Genomic DNA, 27358 nt, shown 5'->3' on the forward strand with positions numbered 1-27358 from the left:
TGAAAGTCTGACATCATTTTTTTTTTTAAGATTGTTTGGATATGTAAGTGGAAACATAATGTTTTAACTTGAGATATGTTGTACAAGATTTTGGTACTGTGATTGTATAAGGTTTTTAAGCTTTAGGTTTCCTAAGAGTTGATTTATAGAATTTCATTATTCTAGAACTCAACCAGGAATTGGATAGAATAACTCTGCCTTAAAAATTTACTTAAATATTTTTCAAGTCTTTGCTTTTTTCTGTAGCTCAGTTCTTGTCTTTATGCTAGTAAATGAGTTTCCTGTAAAATCTTGGTGTTACATTTTCAACCACAGCAGTGGTTGTTAATTTCTTATCATCCCTAAGAATTTAGTCGTCGGTTCTTAGCCGTCTTTAAAATTGCACATTGGGCTTAATAGGATCTGATTAATTTTAATCTACTTTATTATGTTGACATTGTTTTTTACTGAGAAGTTTGTTACCATGCCAAGTGTGATTAATATGATCAGATGTAATATTTAGATATGATTTTGAATTTATGTTCTTAAATGTAGCTTTGTATCTGGGGTTTCTAGTTTGTGTAAGAAATGTCTTGCCAATTTAAAGTTAATGTCTGATTAAAGCAAATTGTTTTTACTAGTATCAGTTTATAGAATTTGTTCATTCTTGAATTGTAGGCCATGAAAGGAATGATGCCCTTTTTGGTAGGGCGGTGGGCGGGCAGTGGATAGGTAGTGCATACCTAAATTATAGCTCTTACATGGAATGTGGTGCATATGTAGGTGAGATTTTCTGTCTAAATACTCGAGGTTTAAAAGTCTTCACCTGTTCTGTTTACTTAATAGTATTTAAAGGGTGTGAGGTATTAATAAGAGCTTTTCCCCCTCTTCATTTCTCTCCTTTCCATCTAACTGTTGGTATTTTTGTCTTTCTCTGTGTTAAATGTTGTGTTTTTAAAAGTTTATTTACTGGATGAAAAAGCTACTCAGTTTTTTTAATGTTTCAGCTTAATTATTTTCCAAGATTTTTTACTGTGTTCTCCTTTGGATATGAAGATTCCATAACTAATCATGGTCAGTAATTGTGTCTCTTCCCCTAGTTGCAATAATTGGGTTCATACTAAAATGGAACACTGTCTAGAATTAAGACTGATAACAGTTCAAAGCCATCTATGTAGACTTATTCTTGTAGCTGTTAGTATATTCTAAAACTATCTTATTAAATCTTAAGATGAATTTTTGCTAGTATTTTAGCAAATATGTAATTTAAGTTCTTTTGGATAATACACTTATTCAAGCAGTTTTAAATTGGTATGGTTAAAATACCCTCAGTGGGAATATGAATCACACAGTATTAGAACAAGGCACTTATCATAAGATCAGTAACATGATTCTTACCAGTAGAGGAACAAATGCCAGTATGTTTGCCTTCATATTTTAAAATCTACCTGAATTTCTAGTTCATACTGTTCTTACCCAGATTTAAAATACTGCACTGAGGCAACACTGTTTTTGCTGGTTGAGGAAAAAAGTAGGTAATTTCTAAATGATTTTCTGACTTAAGCTATAGATTTTATAATATTAAAGCCAAATATAAAATGAAGCAGTAAGTACATACTTGTTTGGAGCTTTTTTTCCTTTAAAATGGGTCAAATTAATGACTTTCTTTAAAAGGTAGATTTGATTGTTAGAAGTTAATTTAAAAATTTTGCAGTTCTGGCTGAATTGATAGAAGGAAAATGCACTTGTTGAAGACACATTTGTATTAGAACTGTTTTTTCTTAGCTAGTGTGTGGTAGTTTTGAATGTTAGAAAATTTGTTCATGATTGTATCTAAAAGGTCAATTCAGTTACAACTCTTGGCATCTTTTTTCCTTCCAGAATGCAGTTTGCTAACACTGAGTGAACTGGCACTGAATGCTACTAGGCTTTTGTTGTCTTACTACTGACAAATCCCTTGTGATCTTCTGTACCTTAACTCTTTGAATGTCTTGTTTTCTGTAAAAGTTAATGACCTTTTATCTTTTTGCATAGCTATATAGTAGCCAAAACTAATGTTTTAGGTAATTACTTCTATTAAATGATAAAAGAATGACTTTTATCATAGAATGATATTACAGAAGTAATGCATAAATCTTAACATTGAGTATGAATAGTAGAACATAAAAGACACCCTCTTATGTACTTTAGTGTAATAATGGATTGAAGTAATTTCAATTTTTACAGTCTTAATATGCTTTTATTTGGCTTAGTTCAAGTTTATAATGTTGATAAGTGTCTAATGCATGTTGTTGAACTGATAATCTTTTTGAACGTTACTATTTGTTATTAGTAGTCAATCTTAGATGTTTTTTAGTGGGAGCAGCGCTGTAGGGAGGGGTATGTGTGTGTGTGTGTATTTTAACAGCAGCAGAGTTCTGAAACAGGAAATCAGTCTTATCGTATTCATCCAGAGACCTAGGAAGAAGGTAATTGTTCGGTGTACTCGTTAAAACCAGTTAGTTGAGCAACTTAAATTTTTAGAGGTTCACAGATGCAGGCTTGAACAGTTGTTGGATATATTATTTCATAATTAACAACTACTCTGGAGAAAAACTGATTCAGTTAGTTGAGGGTACTAATACACTAAACACCTCAGCTCAATGCACTAATAAATAATGCTTTGGATTTTAAGAGTATTGCTCATACTATCAGTGACTTGATAAGATATTTTTCTGTGTTATTAGTTCATGGGGTTGCAAAGACTGGGACACGATTGAGCGACTAAGCATACACACATCAGTGACTTGATAACGTATTTTTCTGTGGTTCTAATTTGCTTAAATTTAAATAGTTCAGAGTTCACAGTGCCTTGATTATTCCTTTAAAAAGATATTTTTTTTAACTCAGTGGAATCTTAATGTATCTGGCTTGAAATATTTTCAGAATTATTCTTAAATTTGAATGGTTTAATAGAAAAAAGTTACTTCTGTTTTATAGCTGTCAACTGGAATTTATCTTTCCCTGTTAATGTACATATGAACATAATTAGATCTTATGAATCAGTGTTTCCATATTGTTCTGTGATCTCTTTTATAAACATTGTTTATGTGAATAGGTACTTATTTTAAAAGCTATACAGGTTATATTTCATCAGGCTAAATACTGTGATTTGCTAAACAGCACTACTGTAAGTATCTTTGTATAGTTTACCTTTTCCTTTGGTTTGTGTTTGTAGAGTGTAGTGTTAGAGTAGGATTGCCAGAGTGAAAAGGTGCAGCAGCTTCACAGCTCTGTATTACAGCTTGCGAATTTCTTGCCAAGTGAACCAATTTATAGGGTTGCTTGTAAGTGGAAGATTTACTAGCAGTTCTTAATATTACCTTTGAAGAATGTGATGTTTTCATTTACAAAGTGAGATATAAATTTATGTAGACTTTTCTGTCAAGAAGAGCTGGTATAGTATAAAAACATTAAAGAAAGTTGAGAGGCTTAAATTGCTTGGAGAAATAGAAAACTTTAGTAGTTCGTCAGTTATTTGGCTTTCTGGTTTTGCAGTACTAGCAGAAAATTTAAAAGTGTTCAATGGAACCTAAAATTTATGCTAAAGTGAATTTAAGTTAATATATTGAAATTCCTTTTATAATTTGTTTATGAAGACACTGTATTGAGTTGCCTTGTAATGAGACATTTAAACTAAAAAAAAAAACAGGACATTTCTAACTTATGCAACTTCAAATAGTTACAGCCCCTTATTTACAGCTGTAGACCCCTTTGCAGTTTTATAATTTAAAGATTTTCCCTCATATCTCATTTGATCTTTGAAACAACCAGTGAAGAAATTGCAGCAAGTCTTACTATTTTATAGAAAAACCAAAGTATTTGAGGTTCAGAGATTCAGTAACTTAACCTGAAGTCTAGGCTTAAGTTGCAAAGCTAAGGATAGAATTCTGGTATTCTATATTAAAAAACAGTATATACATTAAGTGCTTAGAACAGGGCCTTTCACCTAGAAAATATTTCCAGTGTTCTGTTCATTTCTCCTTTATTCTTAAAATTCCCATCTTTTTGAGCATTCTTTCTCATTACTTCTGTAGCTCATGCTTTTGTACCTCTGTGCCCTTTTCACTTTAGAAAATAAAATTTTAGGCTGCATTAATTTGGTTTGTAGAGGGATGATTATATGACATATATTAGGGCAGATGTTCTTAAATAGTAAATAATTAGCACTTTATCAACTGGGAAATTCAAGCACCTTCTATTTCTGCTTTCCTCCCAATGTGAATCATCAGTTTAGAAACGAGATCCAAACATTTAACACACTTTTTAAGGAAAAAAAAATCTAGTAAGAAATATAAAATCTTTTATTAAATGAGAAAGTCATAGAAGTCTATGAGCATGGCTGGTACTTAAAGCATAATTGATTATAAAAGTTGATAATGTGGATATAACATATTTGGAAAGTATTTGTTAAATTTAAACCTGTTAAAATTTGTTGAAAGGAATGTAAAGCTGATGTAACTAATGAATCAGTGGCTGAATTTTTCTTCTCACCTGAGCCTTAAGTGCCTTTGAGTTGAAAGCACTCCCAGATAGCCGAGAAAAGCTCCAGATATTCCTAGAAAATGAAATTAAATGGTGAAGTTCTGGTATTTGCTTACTTGTTTTTGATTGTTGTCTTGTTAGTCTGACTTGATTCCTTTACTCCTGCTGCCAGTTTAGCTCAGTGTTCCTTCTGTGATCTGGGCAACTTCAGATTTGCTCTGGATACTCTTTGATAGTCTCTAAATCTATACGTCACTTTTATTTGACCTGTCATGTTCCATGTATGGGATAGTTTCTAGCTTCATATTGCACACCTTTCAGTTAACTAGATTCTAAAAATAACTTTCATGTGACTTAATGAAATAATTTTCCTAGAAATAATTATAGCAGGAAAAATAAGTAGTTAGTGATTTATAATTCAAGACTGCATTTCAGTCTGTAAGCTGTAAAGGGACAGGCATGTCTATTGATCTCTGCTATATGGAGCACTACAGAGAAACTTTCCAGAACTGCTTTACTGTTGGTAATTATGCTTCAAATAAGATACAGCTTTTGTGTCGGGAACACATTGTTGTAAAATAAGGCTCAGGGGGCCTGTTTTTCCCTCCCTTACCATTTTAATATGCAATAGAATGGAAAATAGTAAAACAAAATATCTTAGGGAGCTATATTTGGTTGTTATCCTCTATTTGAAAATTCAAGGTTAATTTACCGTATGAACCCCATTAATTTAGGCTCAAATAAACTTTTGAGGTAAGGTAGACTCATGAGATCTCAACCCACATTTTTTAGAGCTTTTTGTCGTTATTCATTTATTTATTCATTTTTGGCAGTGCTGGGTCTTCATCGCCGTGGGAGCTTCTCATGGTGGTGGCTCCTCTCATTGTGGAGCATGCTCTCCAGGGTGCGCAGGCTTCAGTAGCTGCAGTTCCTGGGCTCAGAGCACAGGCTCAGTAGTTGTGGCACACGGGCTTAGTTGCTCTACAGCCTGTGGGATCTTCCCGGACCGGGGGTCGAACCTGTGTCTCCTGCATTGGCAAGTGGATTCTTTACCACTGAGCCACCAGAAGCCCCCACAAGTTTTCTTTTAGAAGATGTTTTGTTAATTAGAGGTAACTTGGAACATATTTTTAGTTTTTTCAGTTATGCTTGGATGCTTAGAACAGCCAATAAAAAATTGTTTAGCTTTTATCATAGCCACATTGTAAGAATAATAGGTCAGTTATGGGTTGAATCAACTTCTGTGGACGTTATTTTTAAAATTATTATATTCTAAAACTGAAGTTTTTTTCTTTGGGACAGTATTCTGTGATGTGAGAAGGATCATTGCAGCACTTGACTCAAATATGCTATACTGTGTGTAATTATCAGAACTCATAAACCAGCCACTTAAGATCTGTGTATTTAACTGTATTAAGTTATACCTCTATTATGGAGAAGGAAATGGCAACCCACTCCAGTATTCTTGCCTGGAGAATCCCATGGACGGAGGAGCTTGGTGGGCTACAGTCCACGGGGTCGCAGAGTCGGTCACGACTGAGCGACTTCACATACCTCTATTAAAGTGAAACAAAACAAATTTAACATGTTTGTTTGAGGGAGGGGGAGTGGGGTGGAGACTACCAGTGTTTATCAGATCTCCTGTAGCTATGGTGGCGTTCATCCTGGGCAAGAGAGGACCATGTATGCATTTCTCAACCTGTCGCCTTATTTCATGTGCATTAGCCACTGATGCAGGGAATAAAGGCTTTTAACGCCTTTTGGAGTTACATTTTGCATATGTTCTTAAGTTAAATAAAAAAGCAATATACTAAAGATTATAAAGAGTTAAAGTTTCTGTTAGGCTTTAATATTCTTTAGAAGGGTTAGGTTATTCAGCAAGTCAGTGTCATTGGAAAACAACTGAACAGTTAGAGTGGGCTCCTAAGATCTAGTATTATACCATTTGTTCAGTTGATAGACATCATTATGTTCTAGGCATTGTTCATATATTAAATCATTTAATCCTTAAAACAACCCTATATGATGGGTACTTTTATTAGCCCCTTCTACTTATTATTATATCCAGTAAGTGCAAGTGAAGTCTATTCTAATATTTCCTCCCTTGGTTATTCCTGTTTGGTTGAAATCATCTAAAAATGTATGTCATAAAAATTTTAACGGGAAGCAAAAAAGTTGTTTGTAAGAAAGATTTTATTTTATACAGTTCTTGGCTTAAGAAATGTTTGCCTCAAAATTGAGTAGTCATTAGTTGCTGACATCAGTTTTGGAAATACCAGTAGATTTTTCTGTTGTCTTTTAGAAGTTTTTTAATGTTTGATTAGTAAATTACTTCCATTTGAAGTTACATACGTAATGGGTTTGAATTGTAGCTTAACTACTGATGGCTTTGGGACCATTCATTTTGATCCACAGTTTCATCATCTGTAGACTTTCCTTGTGGCTCAGCTGGTAAAGAATCCACCTGCAATGTGGGAGATCTGGGTTCGATTCCTGGGTTGGGAAGATCCCCTGGAGAAGGGAAAGTTCTGCCCTGGAGAATTCCATGGACTGTATAGTCCTTGGGCTTGCAAAGAGTCGGACACAACTGAGTAACTTTCACTGTCATCATCTGTGAAGTAATGTTACTTCAAAGGATTGTTAGGATTAAATGTGAATGTATTTGGCATACTGTCTTGGGCATGGTCTCTGTTTTTCTAATTTATGATGGATGCCAAAGTATTGGGTAAAATTTCAGACTGTATAAATAAGGAAGGTGTAAGTGAGGAAAATGAAACTTTAAGAAGGCTTGATTCCTCAGTTCTGTTAAAGGAAGAGTTGGATTGTTGCTCAGTAAGAGATTGCAGAGCCATGGGTTGTTGCTCTGCTAGAAACTCCCCTGTTGATCCTGGCCTTTGACTCCTTATCTATCTGATTGACTTGAACTTCCTGTCACAGCATCCTTAAACCGAGACCTAATCTTAGTCAGTCCTGCCACCTTCTGCATAAAGCTTTGTGTGTGAGCTGTACTGGACTGCTCGCTTTTTCTGAATATTTTATGTGTTGGGTTGGCCAAAAAGTTCTTTTGAGTTTTTCCGTAGATGGTATGGAAAAACCTGAATGAACTTTTTGACCAACCCAGTATTTCCATGTATCTGTTCTACCCTCTTTTTAGAATGTTGTAATTGCTTTTGTTTCTTCTTTTTTCTGATGTATGACTTATTTCTTAAGGATTTCTAACATATTACCTATCTACTTTGTGACTTCTAACATATTACCTATTTTATCTCTACTTCTGCAGAATTAATCCTTCTTTGTCTTGCTCTTAAAACGTCTTGATCTTATCTATACATAATGGGGCCTTTGGCATAGTTGTAGGTTTGTGTGTCTGTCTTCCTTGATAGAATAGGAACTCCTAGAGTGTGGTGGAGAAGGCAATAGCACCCCACTCCAGTCTTCTTGCCTGGAAAATCCCATGGACTGAGGAGCCTGGTGGGCTGCCATCTATGGGGTCACACAGAGTCGGACACGACTGAAGCGACTTCGCAGCAGCAGCAGAGTGTGGTAGTCTTTGCTTACTTAGACTTATGTTCTCAGTGTCCCGTGCACAATGTTCAGTATGTGAATGTTCAGTGTGTGTTTGGATAATTGAGTAAAGGAGGGAGCCGATGAGTATCCCTATTCATGTGTAGTTACTGACAAGTATTTTTCTTAAGTAAGTAAACCAAGCCCTTTGCAACCTTATTTATTTGTTAATATTCATAGTAGAAGGATAAATCTAAATTTAGTCTTTGTTAAAATGACTGGATTTCAAGGGGCTTTACATTTCTGTTCTTTTTAAAAAAATTTATTGATGTGCAGTTGATTTACAGTGTTTCAGGAGTACAGCAGAGTAATTCAATTATGTATGTATATATATACATATATATATATTCTTTTTCAGGTTCTTTTCCATTATAGGATATTCAAGATGAATATGATTCCCTGTGCTGTACAGTAGGTCCTTGTTGATTATCTGTTTTGTATATAGTAGTGTGTATGTATCAACCCTAAATTCCTAATTTATCCCTTCCCTCACTTCTATGCTTTCCTGTAAGGCCTGAAGCTTACTAGCATTCCCACTGAAATTAATGGTTAGGTCAGGTAAGTTTGTTAGTCGTAATAAAACCTTTTTACATAAAAAATTTCTGTTGCATTGCTGAGAAAACCTTGGCATAGTTTGTCTATAGTTTTTAGTAAAATGTGTTTGTAATTATTTAGCTAGAAATTCCAGATTTGTGGTAGTGGCCGCTGCTCGCTGCCCCCTCCTGCTGCCTCATTTTTTTCCTGTTAATTTCCATTTTCTTATGTTTGTATTCTGTAAGACAGTTAAAAAGTAAAGATTATTCACGTTCAGGAATTGTAGCGCTTCAGGCTTGATTTGAGCCTCTTGTCTCTTCATTTTTTTTTTTTTTTTTTGGTGAGTGGACACCTAAAACATTTTGGTGATTAGGAATTACATTTTTAGGTGGGGCTGCTTTCTTACGTGAGAATGATAGATGATGGCTAATATTTGTGATGTTAAAAATGATCCTAATGGAACCCTCTGAGGTTGAGGGTGAATTTGTGTATTCTTAAAGTGACAAAAATTATCCCTGGCCTATATACTTTTTTATCATTATTTTTTAAGAAATTCAGCTTTTTAAAAAATTACATACAAAGCTGATTGTAAGGCATACAGGGCAAGACTATTTTGTTACAACACTTAGGAAATAGATTCAGAGATAATTATAAAACAGTTTTTTAAACCTGTTATAGAAACAGTATAGGTGATCATATTAAAACAAGCAAAAATGAGAAACACTATATATTGCTACTGCTGCTGCTAAGTTGCTTCAGTTGCGTCCGACTCTGTGCGACCCCATAGACGGCAGCCAATCAGGCTCCCCCGTCCCTGGGATTCTCCAGGCAAGAACACTGGAGTGGGTTGCCATTTCCTTCTCTAATGCATGAAAGTGAAAAGTGAAAGGGAAGTCGCTCAGTCATGTCTGACTTTTAGTGACCCCATGGACTGCGGCCCACCAGGCTCCTCCATCCACGGGATTTTCCAGGCAAGAGTACTGGAGTGGGGTGCCATTGCCTTCTCCAATATTCCTACTCCCTAGATATTATTACCTTCAGTACTTTAGTTTGTAATCTTTCTGTCTACATATTTTAGTTATACTAGTATGCTGTATATGTTTTCTTTTATTAAAATAGTATCACATTGTACCTTCTCTTTTGAAACCTTTTTTTTTTCCAGTCAGTAATGTCTGCTTTTCCATTTCTGTAAATTTTTATCTCAGCCAATACTTAGATCATATTTAAAATTTCTCTAGTTGGTTCAAAAATATCCTTAATGGCTGGTTGCTCTGAAACAGTAACCAGAACAGGATTATACCAGTGAACTTGACTTAGAACCCTAAGTCTTTCTAAACCAAGGGCAGCTACCCATTTCTCCTCTCTTCAGCTGTGAAATGATACTTGACTTTTTTTAAAAAAGATAATTTGAAAGATACTGAGTCACGTCCTACAGACTTTTTGAATTGTCCAGTTTATACACATAATGTCATTTAGCTTGTTCTATCTCATATCTGTAAGTTGAAATTTATATGTAAGTGCTTCGTGGATTCTCAGATTGAGGATAATTCGGCTCTCATAGATGATGCTGTGTCCTTCAGATTGCATCACATCAAAAGTTATGTGATCTCAGCTTAACTTGCTGGTAATGCTGAGACTGACCACTGAAATTGGGTGATGACAGTCTTTTCTGGGCATTATTCAATTATGTTTGTCTTCTTACATCAGAAGATATATTATGTGGTGTTATCTTACATTAGAAGATACATTGTGTGGTATCACTTTGCCTCTGTTAGAAAGTTCAGCTCCTTATTATCCACTCACCTATTGATTTAGTACCATTTGTTGATCCTTGCCTAAGTCAGTAATTTTATTAGGGCTTTCAAAGTTTGATTTTTCTGATTCTAATTGATTTTTCTAAAATTTTTACTTTTATTAACTGGTGTTTTCTGTTGTGTTTGCTTTATGAAATGGAGCTATTGAGTTGCCCTGAAATAGAGTTCCTACAGGAAAAGTAGGATAAATGCTTTATTTCCCACTTTACCAATTTCAAAGTAAAGAAAGTAACTATTCCAGTAGACACATAGCAAAGCTTAAAAGTGAAAATAATTTTTTGTTTTGTTATAACTTCTTCTGTATTGAGTATCTTTATAGACTCGGGGATTTATTTCCATTTTATTCAGGGTTCTTTGACTTACTACCATTTACATTTTTCCTCTGATGCTCAGTTTGTCACAAATTTAGCCACGCTTCATGCTAGCTCCTATGTCTGTTTGATATAGGCCACTAATGTATGTATGCTTTCCCTGCCCCCAGATCTGATGTCAACTGTTTTTTCAAGGAGTTGATACCTTTTAGTGTAGTATGATATTAAAGATGAAATCAGGGTTCTAGAAGTGTTTACTGCTGCTCAGGTGACATACTTTTAGGCTGTTTCTTTGGAAAGACCTAAACAATGTAAATGTCTGCAAGCATGAGTTCATATTAATATTTTCAGTTATTACTTGATTTCTTGATTTTATAATGTTATCTCTTTTCTCTTACAGTAATAATCACAAACCTTCAAGTCGTTAACATAACTTCATTGATTTTTTCCTATAATATAAAGGAAAAGTTTGAAGATATTAATACTGATGTCATTAGAAATTACTGGAAAGGTTTAAAATTTCTTTGTAGCTCTTTTTTCTTAGAAAACTTCCTGCCCAGAAGTACAGTAAAATTACAGTGTCTAGATAACCCTTGAAATAAATCCTTTCTCCTGGTTACCAATTTGATATTTAATCAGATTTGTTTCAGTGTGTGCTTGCCTCCTCCTCCTCCTCTCTATGAAGCAACCATTTTTATTAGTCTCTCAGTTATCTTTATGTGTGTTGGAGCATTCCAGTTCACGCAAATATATGTGTAAAAAATTAGTTTATAAAGTATTTCTTTTAGACAAAGGTGGCATACTATATACTCTGTTATGCACATTTTTTTCCTTAAAATATTTTGTAGATCTGTCCAAGCAGTACTAATAATTATATAGAACATATAATAAATAGGTAATCTTTTCTTAAATTACAATATCAAAATGAAAGGTTTTAGTAATTTAAGTAGTTATTTTGGATTGAAAATAATACTGAAATAAGCTCACTAATGTGAATGCAGCAGAAATTAAAAAGATCTCTAAAAAGGCACTGAATTTGATGAATTTTGTATTGTATTTGGAAGATAAATGGGTCCAATAGGTGAGCATAGAGCTTTGGAGATAGTCTTGAGTGGTTTAAAGCAGTTAAGATTGGCTGGTTTGAAACATCTTTGTCAGAAAATCATGAGATTAGAGAGAATTGATGGAGCTCAAGAAATGAGAGCCAGTCTCATGGACAAAGTCCTCAGATACGTGGATAATCTCTGCTGCTTTATAGTTTTATATAAATTTTTCTTGAGTGTAGAAGTTTGTTTTATGCAGCTGTTGTATATAAGTTAATAGAATGGGCACGCTAAGTATGGATTACCTTGTTTGGATATGAGATTAAGTTTCTACCTCAGTTCAGTATTATCATCATAAATACCAAGGGTTAAGATAGGTCATTGTGGTTTTCTCAACCTCCTCACCATGTAGAATAGGAAATTGAAGTCTAAAAAGGGTCAGTTGTCCAATTTATGCATCTGATTAGAGGAATAACTTGTTCTTAAATCTAATTTTCTAACTCTTAACTGTGTCTACTTTTCTCTGAAAAAGAAATTGTGCAGCTGTTTCTTATTTTTGATTTTTGGATTTTGTCTGGATATTTTAGTATTGTAAATATGAAAGTTACCTTTTACCTTAGATGCATTCTAAACATACTGAGTAAGATTTAATAATCACTGTTGTATGATTGTGTGTTAGTTGCTCAGTCGTGTCCAACCCTTTGGGACCCCATGGACCATAGCCCACCGGCCTCCTCCATCGATGGGATTTTCCAGGCCAGAATACTGGAGTGGGTTGCCATTGATATTTTTTGGGATCAGTGTATTTACCTGTATTTCTTAATTACACATGATGGCTTATAAATAAATACATTTGACAGCCTTATTATTAACATGGTTTGTAGTGGGGAAAGCTTTTTATAATCAGCTAATGTTTTAAAACATTTACATGAGGTTTGCATTGTATATTTCAGTAAGATAATGTTTTAAAATGTGTACATGTGGTTTACATTGTTGCATGTTTCCTTAACTTAAGCACTCAGATATTTATCCAAACATTATTGCTATGGGGTTTCCTGCAGAAAGACTTGAAGGCGTGTACAGGAACAATATAGACGATGTAGTCAGGTAAGAGCTTTTAACTTTCAGTTTCAAATATTGATGTATATTCATGTTGTATTTTCATTTAGGAAAATTTCTAAACAGAAAAAGATGTACTTTTTGATGTTGAGTTTATTTTTATCACGTTGATGATCTATAACTGCTTTGTTTATTTTGCTTCATGTACCTACTCGATGTCAGTGGGATAAAACTCATTAGATAAGAATTGACCTTTTACATAATCAGGTATATGTGTTATGATTTCCTGGACTCCATAAAATGCCCCTTACCAGTTTAATATCTGGGTTCCATTGCACTATTTTTGTCTTTTATTTCACAATTGGGTATTAGCCTTAAAATCCTTGAGTGGATTTATTCACTTAATTTTATGCTAAGGTATACATAAATGATGTAATTTTACGTAGAACAGTTTATAAAGGGGCATGAATGTACAGAGGACCTGGAGAAGTATTTAGTGCAGGGGATCTGGAAAGGAATCTGTTAGACACCAAAGCCTAGGTGTCTGCTTTTCAGGTTTGCATCGTTTTTAAGAGGAATAATCATTCATATCTGAGCAATAGTTCTCAAGGCTCATTTAAATAACCTTAAATACATTTATGACCTAAGAGTACATAATATATTTTATCAAAGAAGGAATTTGTGTCTGCTTTGTAAATAGTCAATATGTTTTCTAATTTCAGAACAAAAAATTTGTGTATAAATAAACTGTAAAATGTCAGTAGAAGTGTAATTGGCTTTTAAAAGTTTAAATTTTCTATCATCCCTTGTACCCTCTTTCAGAAGTATCCTTTTTGGAGACTTTCCAGTTTAAGTATGTGGTGGTTATGAGAAGTAAATGTTACAATGGGCAGGAAAGCACTTTGTAAAGCATTATGCAGATATAGGATTCTTTTAAAATAGTTGTCTTAATATTTAAACTATCTATATACTCTTATATGAACCAACCATAGTTTTTTTCAGTGGTTAATTTTTAGCAATTTGCTTTGAACCAAAGTCTGTTTACATTTTTGCAGTATTGAGTTGTACCCAGTTGGGTTTTTGTAATGCTTATATTGTGTTCAGAATTAAACTTCAGTATCGACAGAAAAACTCCCAGACTACTTTGTGGTTGGTACATGAGGCTGTCAGAGGAATGATTTAAGAGCCTGTGATTAAGAAATGAGTTTGCCTTCTAGTAGTTGGGCAGGACACAGTGGAAGAATGGGAGCAACAGCTTGATATGGCTTAGTCAATGTTAATACCAATCTACAGAAATACAGTGAATGATAGAAAAAAGATTAAGAGAAGTAAATTTTGACTCAAGAGAGATGGAGAATCTTGGAAACGAGCAGTGCTGTCATGAAACATGCTTGCTGTTACGGTGAAGGAGTAGTTTTATCAGGCCTCTTTGTGGCCTAGAAGAAACATTTCTAAAGTCGATCTACTTAACATTACTGTAATTCTGCATTCAACCAAGTACTAATTCAAACAAGTCAGATTGATACTCATACATAAAAAGAGTATGAATACTCTTGAGTAGAGAATACATTTTCCAGTCACTGTAAGAATATCCTTTTGATAAATTAATTTGATGTGCTAATTTCTACATTGTTCTCTTCTGAATGTGAATTTGTCTCTTCTGACTGTGGATTAATGCTGAGGCTGATTGGTCATCTTTCCGGTTACTGATAAGTCCAGTTTCTGGTTCTGTGTGTATGATTTACATATGATCATCAGATCTTTGGTGGTGGTGTATTGTTTTGTCACCACGACATGTTCGACCCATGGACTGCAGCATACCAGGCTTCCCTGTCCACCATCTCCCAGAGTTTGTTCAAATTCATGTCCACTGGGTCAGTGATACTACTTAACCATCTCATCCTCTGCCCACTTCTCCTCCTGCCTTCAGTCTTTCCCAGTAACAGGGTCTTTCCCAGTGAGCCAACTCTTCATGTCAGGTAGCCAAGTACTGGAGCTTCAGCTTCAGCATCAGTACTCCAGTGAATATTCAGGGTTGATTTCCTTTAGGATGGACTGGTTTGATCTCCTTGAAGTCCAAGGGAGTCTCAAGAGTCTTCTCCAACACCACAGTTCAAAAGCATCAGTTCTTTGGCACTCAACCTTCTTTATGGTCCAACTCTCACATCCATACATGACCACTGGAAAAACTACAGCTTTGACTATACAGACCTTTCTCGGCAAAATGATGTCTTTGCTTTTGAATACACTGTTTAGGTTTCTCATAGCTTTCCTTCCAAAGAGCAAGCGTCTTTTAATTTCATGGCTGCAGTCACTGTCCATAGTGATTTTGGAGCCCAAGACAGTAAAATCTGTCACTGCTTCCACATTTTCCTTTCTATTTGCCATGAAGTGATGGGACTAGATGCCATGATCTTAGTTTCCCCCCCCCCCCCCAGTTTCTTTATTATTTCTAAAACAAAAAATAGAGAAGTTATAAATCTTCAAATAATCTCTTAGTTTTTTGAATGTTGAGTTTTAAGCCAGCTCTTTCACTCTCATCAAGAGTCTCTTTAGTTCCTCTTTGCTTTCAGCCATTAGGGTGGTACCATCTGCATATCTGAGGTTGTTAATATTTCTCCCCACAATCTTGATTTTAGTTTGTGATTGATCCAGTCCAGCGTTTTGCATGATATACTCTGCATATAAGTTAAATTAACAATATACAGCCTTGTCATACTCCTTTCCCAATTTTGAACCAGCCTGTTGTTCCATATAAGGTTCTAATGGTTGCTCCTTGACAACAGGTTTACCTTCTTTACAACAGGTAAACCTTTCAGGAGACAGGTAAGGTGTTCTGGTATTCCCATCTCTTTAAGAACTTTCTGCAGTTTGTTGTGATCCACACAAAGGCTTTAATGTAGTCAATGAATCAGAAGTATATGTTTCTCTGGAATTCTCTTGATTTTTCTATGATCCAGCGAATGTTGGCAATTTGATCTCTGGTTCCTCTGCCTTTTCTAAACCCAGCTTATACATCTGGAAGTTCTTGGCTCACATACCACTGAAGCCTAGCTTGAATGATTTTGACCATAACCTCACTAACATGTGAAATGAGCAAAATTGTATGATGGTTTGAACATTTTTTGGCATTGCTTTTTATTGGAATTGGAATGAAAATTGTTCTTTTCCAGTCCTGTGGCCACTGCTGTGTTTCCCAAATTTGATGTCAGATTTAGTGCAGCACTTTAACAGCATCATCTTTTAGGATTTGAAATAGTTCTGCTGGAATTTGTTTGTAGTAATGCTTCCTAGGCCCACTTAACTTCACATTCCAGGATATCTGGCTCTGGGTGAGTGTCCATACCATCATGGTTATCCAGATCAGTAAGACATTTTTGGTATAGTTCTTTTGTGTATTCTTTCCACCTCTTCTTAATCTCTTCTGCTTCTGTTGTCCTTGTCATTTCTGTCCTTTACTGTACTCATCTTTGTTTGAAATGTTCCCTTGATCTCTCCATTTTCTTGAAGAGATCTCTAGTCTTTCCCATTCTATTGTTTTTCTCTACTTCTTTGCAGTGTTCATTTAAGAAACCCTCCTTTTCTCTCTTTGCTATTCTATGAAACTCTGTGTTCAGTTGGATATAACTTTCCCTTTCTACCTTGCTTTTCACTTCTCCTCTTTCCTTAGCTATTTGTAAAACCTCCTCAGACAACCTTCTTGCATTTCTTTTCATTTGGGATGGTTTTAGTCACTGACTCCTATACAATGTTAAGTTATAATAACTCCATCAAGAAAATACTGTGCTGGGAAGTATTTTGATCTGTCATCTTCTGACTTCAGAAACCTCTGCCTTTATGCCTCTGAATTAAGATTCATATACATTTGGCTTGTAATCAGGAACAGCGGTTGAGGTTTATTCTGTCTCCTTTAATGGATCTAATTTATTTTATCTAGCTTTTAACTTTTTCAGATGTCACTCTTAGAAAAAGGTTGCTGCGAAGTCACTTCAGTCGTGTCCGACTCTGTGCGACCCCATAGACGACAGCCCACCAGGCTCCCCCGTCCCTGGGATTCTCCAGGCAAGAACACTGGAGTGGGTTGCCATTTCCTTCTCCAGTGCATGAAAGTGAAAAGTGAAAGGGAAGTTGCTCAGTCGTGTCTGACTCTTAGCAACCCCGCGGTCTGCAGCCTACCAGGCTCCGCCCATGGGATTTTCCAGGCAAAAGTACTGGAGTGGGGTACCATTGCCTTCTCCATAGAAAAAGGTTAGCCAGTGGTTACTTTAGCCAACTGATCTTGTCACCAACTGGTCTTGTCACCCTAGTGAATAATGGTTGTAGCACGTAAAAATGAAGAATCATCAACTGAAGAGAATAACTACGCTGTACTTGTTTTGTTTTTTCTTTTTTTCCTTTTTTTTTGATCGATGGATAAATGGCCATAACGCTTTGCTGTTATCAGTTTACCCCTCCCCCCTTAGTTTATGAGAAAGGTGAACAGAGTGACCGTGAAGGAAGTTGTGTCTTTTGCTATGAGCTAAAATGAAAATGAATAATTCGTAAGTAGTTTGTGTGTTAGGATTAACCTCTCTGTGGAAATGACCGTCTCTAGTACCTAGATAACTGATTTCCTTGAATGGCTTGTACAATATTGGAGTTCAGTTCAGTTGCTCAATCGTGTCCCACTCTTTGCGACCCCATGAACCACTGCATGCCAGGCCTCCCTGTCCATCACCAACTCCCAGAGTTTACTCAAACCCATGTCCATTCAGTCGGTGATGCCATTCAACCATCTCTTCCTCTGTCGTCCCCTTCTCCTGCCCTCAGTCTTTCCCAGCATGAGGGTCTTTTCCAAGGAGTCAGTTCTTCGTATCAAGTGGCCAAAGTATTGGAGTTTCAGCTTCAACATCAGTCCTTCCAATGAACACCCAGGACTGATCTCCTTTAGGATGGACTGGTTAGATCTCCTTGCAGACCAAGGGACTCTCAAGAGTCTTCTCCAGCGCCGCAGTTCAAAAGCATCAGTTCTGCGCTCAGCTTTCTTTATAGCCCAACTCTCACATCCGTACATGACTACTGGAAAAACCACAGCTTTGACTGGGTGGAACTTTGTTGGCAAAGTAATATCTCTGCTTTTTAATATGCTGTCTAGGTTGGTCATAACTTTTCTTCCAAGGAGCAAGCATCTTTTAATTTTATGGCTGCAGTCACCATCTGCAGTGATTTTGGAGCCCCCCAAAATAGTATGTCACTGTTTCCATTGTTTTTCCATCTGTTTGCCATGAAGTGATGGGACCAGGTGCCATGATCTTAGTTTTCTGAAAGTTGAGTTTTAAGGCAACTTTTTCACTCTCCTCTTTCATTTTCATCAAGAGGCTCTTTAGTTCTTCTTTGCTTTCTGCCGTAAGGGTGGTGTCATTCTGCATATCTGAGGTTATTGATATTTTTCCTGGCAATCTTGACTCCAGCTTGTGCTTTATCCAGTCCAGCATTTCTCATGATGTTGGAGACACTAGTACTAATCACTAGTAGTGATTTTTTTTTTTTATTCAAAGATGGTAACACCTCAGTGAAAAAATGTCTTTATTTTCTTACATCTTTTCTGTTAACAGTAAACTTCGGGATTTAGAAACTGGGATATCTAAAGAGTATTTACAATTACCTTTTCGTCTTTAATCCCATGTGTTTCCTATGATTCCTATGATTTTTCCCCCCAAACAAGAAATATTGTTCAGAATTCAGACTTTGTTGTTGCTGTACATCATTGCTTTGAGTAAAACTCATATTCCAGATACCTTCATGCTTAAAGTATTAACTGTTTATGGATATAATTCGTTACAGCAATGTAAAATTTTATACTTGAGGTATTCAAATATTTAACTTCTCCTTTTGAGATTACCTCCTGGGATCAGGAATTAATGTAAAGAATAAGAGTGGAGGAAAAGTGAACCAAGTTGAAATTTTTTTTACTATCTTTACTGCAGGTGTTTTCTTTAATAAGCAGTTAGAATTGACAGGGCAAGACAGGGTCATTTCATAGAATGGAAATGGAAAAACTAACTCTTCCCAGATTGTTTTTTCTTCTTTTCATCTTAATGCTGCCTTTTCTCTCCTTTCTTTCTTGCCTCTAAAATTCTTGCTCCGACCAGCTGGTAATGTGAAGTAATGTTTTATTTGGGTGATTTATTGTTCTTTGTTATGTATATTAATCTTATTTCTCAGGTTAATATTGAAGTTATCTGTTAATAATTTGTATGTTACCTGTATAAATCTAGGCAACCTTTAACAAATTGATGATGCTTCATATGTTTAGTAGACATAGTTTAAGAATTGTTCTGTATGTAATAAATCATAGAAGTGTAAATTTAATAGAAGTGAACTGGCTTTCTTACTGCAGAACCTTTAATGTGCTATTATGCATTGTAATTCTCCCAAGAATGAAACTCTAATATGTTCCCTTTCCTTTTTTTCTTCTTTCCCTTTCTCTTCTCCTCTTTCCTTTGCCCTTTATCTCTTTCTTTTCTTTTGTAGTATAGTAAATAACATTTCTCTCAATAGTGTTCCATGGAGCACAGTTTTGGAAATGTTGAAATGAAAAAGTTGTATATAACAATATTTTCCTCTTGTCTGTCATTAGGAAATAAATTACTTCCTCCTCTTTTCTTGGAAAGATCAGCTTTTTCACCCGTGTGTAAGCAGCCATATTGCCGATTCAAAAGTCCATCTTCCCTTTTCTTGTTTTATACATTTTCTTCCTGAAGAAACTTTTCAAATATTTTTCTCTTAATTATATAATGATCTCTCAATCAACATTATATTGATTTTCAATAAAAAAAGGACATGTTTGTTTTCTCAACAGTACCATTATTGGTTATTCAGTTTAAAAAGGTTGAAAAGAGATTATTTATAGGAAAGCTTCAAAAATAATTTAGGAGGATATCAATTCCCTTCTCCCTTTCCAACAACTTTTGACTTCTTCCCTCATTGCCTGTCTGTTTCTTGCTTCCTTTTTTTCTTTATTCAGATGTAAATCACATAACATGAAACTGCCCACTTTAGAGTGTACAGTTCAGGGACATTTAGTGTCTTCACAATGTTTTATAACCATCACCTCTGTCACGTTCTGAAACATTTTATCTCCCCAGAAGAAAACTCTGTCCCCAGAGACTCTTCCTGCTTCTTTTGTTAGTGTTTATTCTTTACAAATCGCAGAGCCATGATGGATTTGACAATGATCAAAGTATCTGTACCAATCTAATCTTTGATATTTTAATAATAGGTGACATTTATTTGCATTTATATATATGTATTACTGTTGTGTAAGCAGTTTGCATGTGTTCTCTAACTAAATTGCTACAGTAAACCTATCTCCATTTCATAGATGGTTTGAAAGAAGCTAACTTCCCCAAGTGCCACAGCTGGTAAGAACAGGCTGAGGATTGAGTCCAGGTCTGTCAGATTCCAAAGCTGATTTCCTTAATAACCATAAAATCTTGTATATCAGAGGACAAAAACTAGAAACTCCTGCTCATTTAGCCTGTTGATTTCCTTGTTTGGCCTAACACAGTGTTGTTCCCCACTCAGTGTGGGAAATCATCTAGGAAAGTCTTTTCTAGTATCATACTAGAACATTTCTCAAGGTTTTGAGTCTCTAGATTGAAAAGACCTACTAGTGCCAAGCACAATAAGTGAAAATAGGTCAATACCAGGCAAATTATTAAGAAGTTAAAAAAAAATATGAAGAAGAATGAGAATTTCTCAAAAGCTTTCAGGATCATTTAGAAAGGATTAGGAATGTGGCTTTTCCAGTGGTCATGTATGGATGTGAGAGTTGGACTATAAGGAAAGGTGAGCACAGAAGAATTGATCCTTTTGAACTGTGGTGTTAGAAAGGACTCTTGAGAGTCCCTTGGTCTACAAGGAGATCCAGTCAGTCCATCCTAAAGGAGATAGTCCTGGGTGTTCATTGGAAGGACTGATGTTGAAGCTGAAACTCCAATACTTTGTCTACCTGATATGAAGAGCTGACTCCTTGGAAAAGACCCTGATGCTGGGAAAGATTGAGAGCAGGAGGAGAAGGGGACGACAGAGGACGAGATGGTTGGATGGCATCACCGACTCAATGGACATGTGTTTGGGTGGACTCCGGGAGTTGATGATGGACAGGGAGGCCTGGCGTGCTGCGGTTCATGGGGTCACAAAGAGTCAGACACGACTGAGCGACTGAACTGAACTGAGAAATGTCAGTAGCATCTAACTTCTCAGCAGTAGAATTAAAGATAGAAGATTGAGGAACGGCACTTCAGATGTTCTGCAGTCAACCTGCAATTCTGTATCTAGCCAAACCATCAATCAAGTGCAAGAGTAGGAAAAAAGACACTTAATGGACTGAACAAAAAATTCTGTCCTTGTAACATTTCTTAGGCAATTTCTAGAAGATGTGCCCTAGGAAAACAGGGAGAGAAACCATGAAAGAAAAGAAAAGGGCTTTGACAAACTGAGAGTCCAATGGAGAATCCAACTCAGAAACCACAGTAAAGTCCCAGGGTGACAACGATGCCGCAAAGCTAAAGAGCACCCAGTTCTGATTAGAGCAGTAAGATGGAAGGCTTTCAGGGAAGAACGTTATAGATGGATAATGAAATAATAATATCTGGGAGAAAATATAATAATATTCTTCAAAAATTAGATGAATTAGAATCAGGAAGCAATTTTAACATCTGTTGATTTAACCCAAAGTTGTGATGTTACCATTTAAAGGAGATTAAGAAAAATGAAGCGTGTGTTGGGGATACTACTGGTTTTGTTAGCCTTTGCTACAAAGGCAGAAAATATGTGGGTAATTGATAAATCTACAAGAAGCACTGTTATTTATCTTATATAGAAATGCTGACTTAAATACCAGGAGAAAGAATTCTAATACTTGAGGGTAGTTACTTTTGGGGAAAAAACATGGGTTTGAAGATGAAGAGTGATGGGAGATGAGTATTTTTTTTTATCATGTGATATATACATAGGGTAATTTAATAATTTCAACTTTTAATTGTCCAGTTCAGTACCATTAAGTATATTCACATTCTTCTTTAATTATCACCACTGTCCATCTCTAAAACTGTTTTATCCATACTGAAATGTTGTACTGTTTAAATAGTAACTTCCCATTCCCCCTACTTCCAGCCCCTGAACCACTGTTATATTTTCTGTTTCTGTGTATTTAACCATTCTAGGTACCTTATATAAGTTTCCACTTATGTATTTATATAAGTGTCCATATCACTTATCATATATCATATATTACATAAGTTTCCATATCATATTTATCTTTTGGGGACTTATTTTACGTTGTTTTACCCCCGTTGTGGCATGTGTCCTTCTATTAAGTGTATATACCACATTCTGTTTATCTGTTCATCTGTCGATTGACACTTGGGTTACTTCCACCTATTGACTACTGTAGATAACGTTACTATGAGCATGGGTGTGCCAGTATCTGTTTGAGTCTCTGCTTCTAATTTTAAGGCACACTCTGAAGTGGGATTGCTGGGCCACATGATCATCCTCTGCTCGCTTTTTTGAGGAGCTGTCTGACCGTTTTCTGCAGCGGCGGTGTCATTTTACATTCCTCCTAGCGACGCGCAAGTGGTGCAGCTTCTCCAAACCCTCACTGCCAACACTTTTTTCCCAGGGTTTTTTATTTTGTTTGTTTGGGGTTTTTTGGATAACAGCTGTCCTAATGGGTATAAAGTGATAGCCCATTGTGGTTTTGATTTGCATTTCTCTAATGATAAACGATGCTGAGCGTCTTTTCATGTGCTTAATCACCATTTGTATATCTTCTTTGGAGATATGTCTATTTGAGCCCTTGGCTAGTTTATGAATTGGATTTTTTGTTTGAGTTCTATATATGATGAATGTTAATCATTTACTAGATAATGTGATTTGCAAATATTTTTTTCCATCCTATTGATTGCCTTCTTACTATGTTGATACTGTTCTTTGGTACATAAAAGTTTTAAATTTTGATGCAGTTCAGTATTATCTTTTTTTGTTGCCTGTGTCTTTGGTGTTGAATCCAAGAAATCATTGCTAAATTCAGTGTCATGAATGTTTCCTGTCTTTCCGTTTAAGAGTTTTATAGTTTTAGGTCTTTGGTGTAGTCTTTGATCCATTTTGAGTTAATTTTTGTATATGATAAAAGATAAAGATCCAACTTAGTGCTTTGACAAGTGGATATCCAGCTTTCCTTTCCCATCACCATTTGTTGAAAAGACTCTCCTTTCCCTGTTGAATGGTTTTAGCACACCTGTCAAAATCATTTGACCATATATGCAAAGTTTTATTTTTGAGCTCTCTAGTCTGTTCCATTGGTATACGTCTGTCTTTATGCCAGTACCATACATTGTTGCGTGCGTGCTCAGTTGTGTCCGACTCTTTTGCAACCGCATGGACTGTAGCTCACCAGGCTCCTCTGTCCACGGACTTCTCCGAATACTGGAGTGGATTGCCAATTGTAGCATTGTACAAAGTACTTTGAAATCGGGAATTGAGTCCTACAACATTGCTCTTCTATTTCAAGGTTAATTTGGCTACTTAGGGTCCTGTGAGGGTCCCTGAGTTTTAGGATGGAAGGTTTTATTCATGCAAAAAGTTGTTGCAATTTTGATAGGAATTGCATAATATAGTATTGAAACCTTAATAATATAAAGTCTTCTAATCCAGGAGTATGGGATGTCTTTCTATTTATTTAGGTCTTTGATTTTCTTCAGCAGTATTTTTTAGCTTTCTATGTACAAGTATTTCACCTCCTTGGTTAAGGTAATTCCTAGGTATTTTATCCTTTCTGATGCTATCGTAAATAGCATTGTTTTCTTAATTTCCCTTTTTGGACTGTTTATTATATAAAAATGCATCTGATTTTTGCATGTTAAATTTGTATGCTGCTACTTTGCTGAATTTATTTATTCTAACAGGTTTTTTTTTTTTGTATGTGTGTGTGTGGTATCTTAAGAATTTTCTTTGTATAAGATCATGTCATTTGTAAACAGGTAATCGTACTTCTTTCTGATTTGAATGCGTTTTTCCTTCTTGCTTAATTACTCTGGCTTGAACATCCAATACTTCGTTAGAATAGAAGTGGCAAAAGTAGGCCTGCTGCCTTGTCATTTACTTCAGAAGAAGACACTTTGTCTTTTATCTTGGCATATCATTAGCTGTGGAGTGTTTTTTTTTTAAGAGCCATGTTATGTTCACAGCTGTCTTGAGCAGAAAGTACAGAGATTTCTTGTATACCCCTACTCTATGTGCATAGCTTCCTCATTATCAGTGTCCTCAACCAGAGTGGTACATTTGTTAAGCTGATGAACCGACATTGGCTCATCATTATGCAGAGAATGTATATAGTCTATGTTATGGCTCACTCTTGGTATTGTGCAGCCTGTGGATTTGTGCAAATTATGTAAGTATGCATTCACTACTACAGTATCATACAGAGTAGTTTCACTGCCCTAAAAGTGGTCTGTGTTTTGCCTGTTCATCTATCTGTCCCCAGCCTCTGGCAACCACTGATGTTTTTATGGTCTCCACAATTTCAGCTTTTCCAGAATGTTACATAGGTAGAATTATCCAGCATGTAGCACACAGAAACTCTGTTCCTATTCAGTATGGCAGTATATGAAAAGTCCACAGCACACAGTATGATATAGCTGCTTTGGGAAGATTGTGGTTTCTTACAAAGCTACACATAATTGCTATAATCAAGCAGTACACCCCTTTGGCTATTTACGCAAAGGAGTTGAAGACTAATATTCACACAGAAAGACTTAACATTCATCCTATGCATGGATGTCATACTTCTTAAATGCCCAGCTCCTGGAAGAAGAAAAGGGAAAAGAAAATAGGCTGTGGATCTTTAAATGCCCTGGAAGCCATTTCTGTTGCTGGGGATTGCAGCAATGGCAGCCTGCTTGTGTGTGCACATCCATAATCATAATCAGAAGCAGCTGTCAAGGATCCAGACGCAGATCTCTAATATCTGGAGGATGGAGTCCCACAAGCTGCATCAGACTGCTCTAGGAATGCATGTGTGGCTGCCTGCTGGGAGGGGATGATGGGTGGCTAACTACTACCACACCAGGAGTTGAAATTGAAATTAATTGTGATTTACTGTCCAGGCCTTCTCTCCTGAAAACTGCAAACTTTTGAATAGACTCCAGAGTTCTAAAATAGTTACACCAGACAGATTATGCCAGTAAAATAAAAAATTTTGCATGTCGGAAGCTTATTTAGGACTATTCCATGGAATGAGGAAAGTAAAGACTTACTTAATAAGACAGTGTTTATTCTCACAACGAATTCAGATTTATATATATATATATGAAATTATTTGAAATAAGGTAAAAAATTAGAAGATTTGAATTCTAGTATTTTTAAGTTTTGAGAGTATTACTCTCTGCTCTCATTAAAGTTCTCAGTCTCAACTTTCCAAGTATCCACAGTTAAATTTTCCCATTTCCCTTTGGAAAGTGCTGTTTTCTTGCTTTTTTCCGCCTTTCCATTGTATCAAACTTAGAAGGCAGTGAGCCAATTGTGGGCATGAAATCCTTGGGAGGAGAGAGGAGGAAGTGGGAGGGGCAGTCATGCTGAATGTTTCCCTAAGTAATATTCAAGTTCTTTGAGAGAACTCACTCCTGATCCTTGAAAAAATGCTGTGATATTTTCATTTAAATAGATTGTTTATTCTCCTGCCTGTCTCACTGTTGCCCACAGTGCTAGATAAGAAATTACAGTGAAGTTCACATATTAAAGGGAACACTCAAAAAAAGTATGATTTCACCAACCCTCACTTATTAAAAAAACTATAGGAAAATAAAAGAGGTCAGGGTTCTTGATTGCACGTGACAAAACGTAACTCTTAACTTAATTAGAAGAGAATTCTAAAAAAAAAAAAAAAAAAAATTAGCTCACAGAGAACCAGGCTTTGAAGACTGTCAGAAGCTAAGAGAAGCAGATCAAGTCAAGAGGTTATAAAGAAGAGCACCCCCAGCTGAGGACATTGCTGCTTAGATATTTGCTGTCCCAGGTACTACCACCATGACTAAATATTGATGACTGGGTTCATAAACTTTAAGCTCTGTTGGAGATCTCTCTGAATAATTCCTTGACTCATCTGTACCTTGTTCTTACTACCTGGGATTCAGTGTCCAGAACATGAGGACCTAATTGATCTTAGACCTTGCACGTGTAATGTGAGAAAGATGGGGAAGGGAGTATTTGTTTATTTCTTGAAATTCTCTCCAGATTGGAATAGTTTTGGATGCTAAACAGCCTAGAGATGGCAAATATCCCTTACACATTTCTCCTGTTTTACACGTCACACACATCCTCAGACTCTCTTACCTACAATAAAAATTTCATATATTCTTTAAAAAATTATTTTCATGTTATACTCACCCTTTAAGAAATACAAATGAAAACATACTTCATATTATTATTTTTTCATTTAACATACTGTGGAATTTTCCATATTGGTGTGGAGATGAAATTGATTCTCTTATTGGTTGTCTTCCATTTTATGATCATACCATAATAAACAGCCCACTCAGATACATGTTTTAGGGTGCTTCCAGTTATTGCTATTGAAAACAGTGCTCTAAACAGAAATTTCACACATTTGTCTTGGTGTCCTTTTGCAAGTACTTATATCCTTAAGGTAAATTTCTTTGCAGTGAGTCCGTGGTTTAAACTTAAAAATGGTATCATTTTATATTCTCACCAACATGTATGCATCTTCCCCCCAAGATGTCTTCACAGTCTTGGTGAAATAAATATTACGAAGCTTAAAACTTTTTGCAGTTTGTGGTAATGTGATTTTTGATTGTATTTCTGTGTGAGTTTAAGCAATTTGGTGATCTTTACTGGTTTACAAGTTTTTCCTTGGTTGGTTTGTGTGTGCTGACCTTGCTGTGATTATTGATTTTTACAAACTCTTTGGAAATTAGTGGTACTGTTTTTTTCAGACAATTTTTATAATGCCACTCTTACATTTGAATTTTATAAGATTCAGATAAAGCAGTGATAAGCTTGGTGGTTTATCTCTGTTTTTAATCATTGATTGCTCTCTGCTTTACTAATATGTATAATCATGGAATATGAAAAGATTTTTGTTTGTAGCTGTTTGTTAAGAAATAGCCTTGTTTAAATTGCAAATAAAACTTTTAATCCAGAAAATATCATGCATCCATCACTCTTGAGTTATTCCTTCAGAGCCATATTTTCTTGGACAGAGAAAACAGAAGTGAAAAGGAAATTTAGGCGTTCCTGCTTTTTTCTGCCTCGAGCATTATATAGCTAGCTAGCTTGTGGAATTCTGCCTCATTTATTGTTCTTTTTGGTTTAAACATTGCTTCACACTCCAAGCCTTTTCTTCTGTCTTTACCATTTTTATTTTCCTTTATATATGCTACTGTTTTATATTCATCTGTAAATATTTCCTCCCTTTTTTTCTGGAGAGATATATATATATGTATATATATTTAATCTAATCTGGGTA

The 27358-nt window shown here is 35.6% G+C and overlaps 1 protein-coding gene across 1 annotated transcript in view; it reads left to right on the plus strand.

Annotated features, from left to right (window-relative positions):
• The window catches only part of PTEN (phosphatase and tensin homolog), a 96804-nt gene that overhangs the window by 16925 nt on the left and 52521 nt on the right, over positions 1 to 27358 (plus strand). Inside the window, exon 3 of the mRNA XM_052661205.1 lies at positions 12792 to 12876. Within this exon, the coding sequence (XP_052517165.1) occupies positions 12792 to 12876 (85 nt within the window). The remainder of the gene's footprint in view (positions 1 to 12791; positions 12877 to 27358) is intronic.

The sequence above is a fragment of the Budorcas taxicolor genome, chromosome 23, assembly GCF_023091745.1.
Source record: "Budorcas taxicolor isolate Tak-1 chromosome 23, Takin1.1, whole genome shotgun sequence".
In the NCBI taxonomy this organism is placed as follows: domain Eukaryota; kingdom Metazoa; phylum Chordata; class Mammalia; order Artiodactyla; family Bovidae; genus Budorcas; species Budorcas taxicolor.